General features: G+C 40.8%; 1 protein-coding gene across 2 annotated transcripts in view; it reads right to left on the bottom strand.

The window, feature by feature from the left end:
- slc35e1 (solute carrier family 35 member E1) overlaps positions 1–2145 on the bottom strand; it is a 22298-nt gene that overhangs the window by 2890 nt on the left and 17263 nt on the right. For both annotated transcript variants that reach the window (XM_014010803.1, XM_014010802.1), the window contains exons 3-5: positions 1674–1811; positions 1400–1525; positions 1057–1302 (exon numbers count right to left, since the gene is read on the bottom strand). In XM_014010803.1, the coding sequence (XP_013866257.1) occupies positions 1057–1302; positions 1400–1525; positions 1674–1811 (510 nt within the window). The remainder of the gene's footprint in view (positions 1–1056; positions 1303–1399; positions 1526–1673; positions 1812–2145) is intronic.

The following is a 2145-nucleotide window of genomic DNA, read 5'->3' on the forward strand; positions in this document are numbered from 1 at the left end:
ATATATCGTATCGTGACCCCTCTGTCATGATATGTATCGTATCGCCAAATTCTTGCCAATACACAGCCCTACTCATGTATAATACGACCCACCCTTTTTTGAGCTTAAAAAGCATAAAAAATTTAATCCTCAAACTACCTCCAATTTCATACAGACTTCCATATTTTTCAGTGTGCAGTCTTTATATACATCAGTTAAATGATCATTGAACTGCTCATTTTATTTTAACAACATATGTACTAAAAGGTATTTTGACAACAAATACTGTATATATCAGCTGTAGCAGCATCATATGAATTCTGGCATTTTACACACAGTCCACCAGGAGGCACCAGCACAAAAGTCAGAGACTTCACATGAGATTTGGGCCATCTTCAAGCAGATACAAGCAAATTACTTCCTACTCGCGAACGCCCCCTCTGGTGGGGAAACTTTTTTTCAGGGATACAAACTTTTTCAGAACACCGGTAGACGGCAGCCATTACAGACGAACATGTGTTTGTTGTTGTTCCAGGAGCGGCTCGGTCACACGCTAATGTCATTAGTTCGCTATCATCACTAAGATGCAGGACTGCCTTTTCCCCCCTTTTATTCACATCATGTCGCCTGCCTGGATCTGTTATTATCTCGCTCTGAAGCACGGAGGAGTGTCAGAGGTAAGCTCGTTTCAACTGCTTTTTACGACGCGGTCTCATTTCCAGACTCAATAATTTTGTGAATGAAGCCGATATTTCAGTTAAAATACATAAGTAAAAACATTTATCCGAGTGTAATACTACCCACCAACTTTATGGATGATTTTATGGATTTAATTTTACGTATTATACTTGAATAAATACGGTACACACTTTATGAAAATGTGGAATTTGCAATAAAACAGAAAAGCGGAATTTGTTTAAAAAAACTATTTGGGAAAAAATAAAATAGATTTTATGGGGCTTTAGGAATGCTCATCGCTCACTGCACTGCAGGCTAAAATTCATTTTAATACAAGCTAATAAAAGCTTAATAGTTTCCTCCCTGACCAGCTGGCATCCCYTGGTAGAGGCGACTCACCTTGTTGTAGAGGAAGACCCCGACAATGGCGGTCATCATGCCCATGACGTTTGTGAGCGTGACCGGGTTACGCAGCATCAACAGCGATATGCTGATGACCATGATCCTCTTGGTGGCGTTGGCCACGGCGTAGCTGAGCGGGCTGACCAGGTTGAGAATACTGAAAGCGATGACGTTCTGTGCAAAGTTGCAGAAGCCGCTGATGAGGAGGAGGACGAAGGTGCTCGTCCATCCCGAAACGTCTGACTGAAAGGAGAGGTGTTGGAAACAGATGAAAGTTACGAACCAACCGTCTGTGCTCCGGCAGAAGCCGTGTGTCTAAAGATCAGCTTTTGTTACGCACCAGATCTCCGTTCACAAGGAACACAGAGAGGTCCACCAGAACCCAGGTGGGCAGCATGAAGATCACAGCATTAAAGCCCAGGATGTTGAGGAGCCTCAAGTGGTGCACTCTTGTGTCACGCAACATCTTTACAAAAAAACAAACAAACCTCAAATTAAAAATTTACTTCAACACTCAAGTTAAAACATTTCACAGAGCATTCATCGTGTTTTAACAGAGCCACAAAAAAAATAATAATAAAGAGATAACGACGTGCAAAAACCAGAGCCTTCACCTTTTTGGAAAAAATGTTCTGCAGGGAGAAGCAGAGCGTGGCGGCGAGAGCGCTGATTAATCCTGAAACGTCGAAGGAAAGCTCCGTGACGGTGGCCAGCAGCACTCCACCGATGATGGGGATGAGCGATATGTACACCTGCAACAAGACAKAAACATTTTTCTGTCTGCTAAATTATCTGCTTTTATGTCAATGTCAATGTCAAATTTATTTATATAGCACTTTACAACATGCATAAAGCTGTACCAAAGTGCTGTACAAGAACAACACAAATGACAAAACAGAGCAAAAAACAATACATCAATTAAATGCCAAAGAATAAAAAATTGTCATTGACAACAAAGGCTTTTGTACAAAGTATTAGATAAATTTCAGTAAGTGTGTTCAATACTTTTCCCTGTGCCATTATTACAAATAACTTCATTTCTGGACATTTATGGTTGATTTCTTTGTATGTATGGATCACTTGGGT

The sequence above is a fragment of the Austrofundulus limnaeus genome, unplaced genomic scaffold, assembly GCF_001266775.1.
Source record: "Austrofundulus limnaeus strain Quisiro unplaced genomic scaffold, Austrofundulus_limnaeus-1.0 Scaffold73, whole genome shotgun sequence".
Classification (NCBI taxonomy): Eukaryota; Metazoa; Chordata; class Actinopteri; order Cyprinodontiformes; family Rivulidae; genus Austrofundulus; species Austrofundulus limnaeus.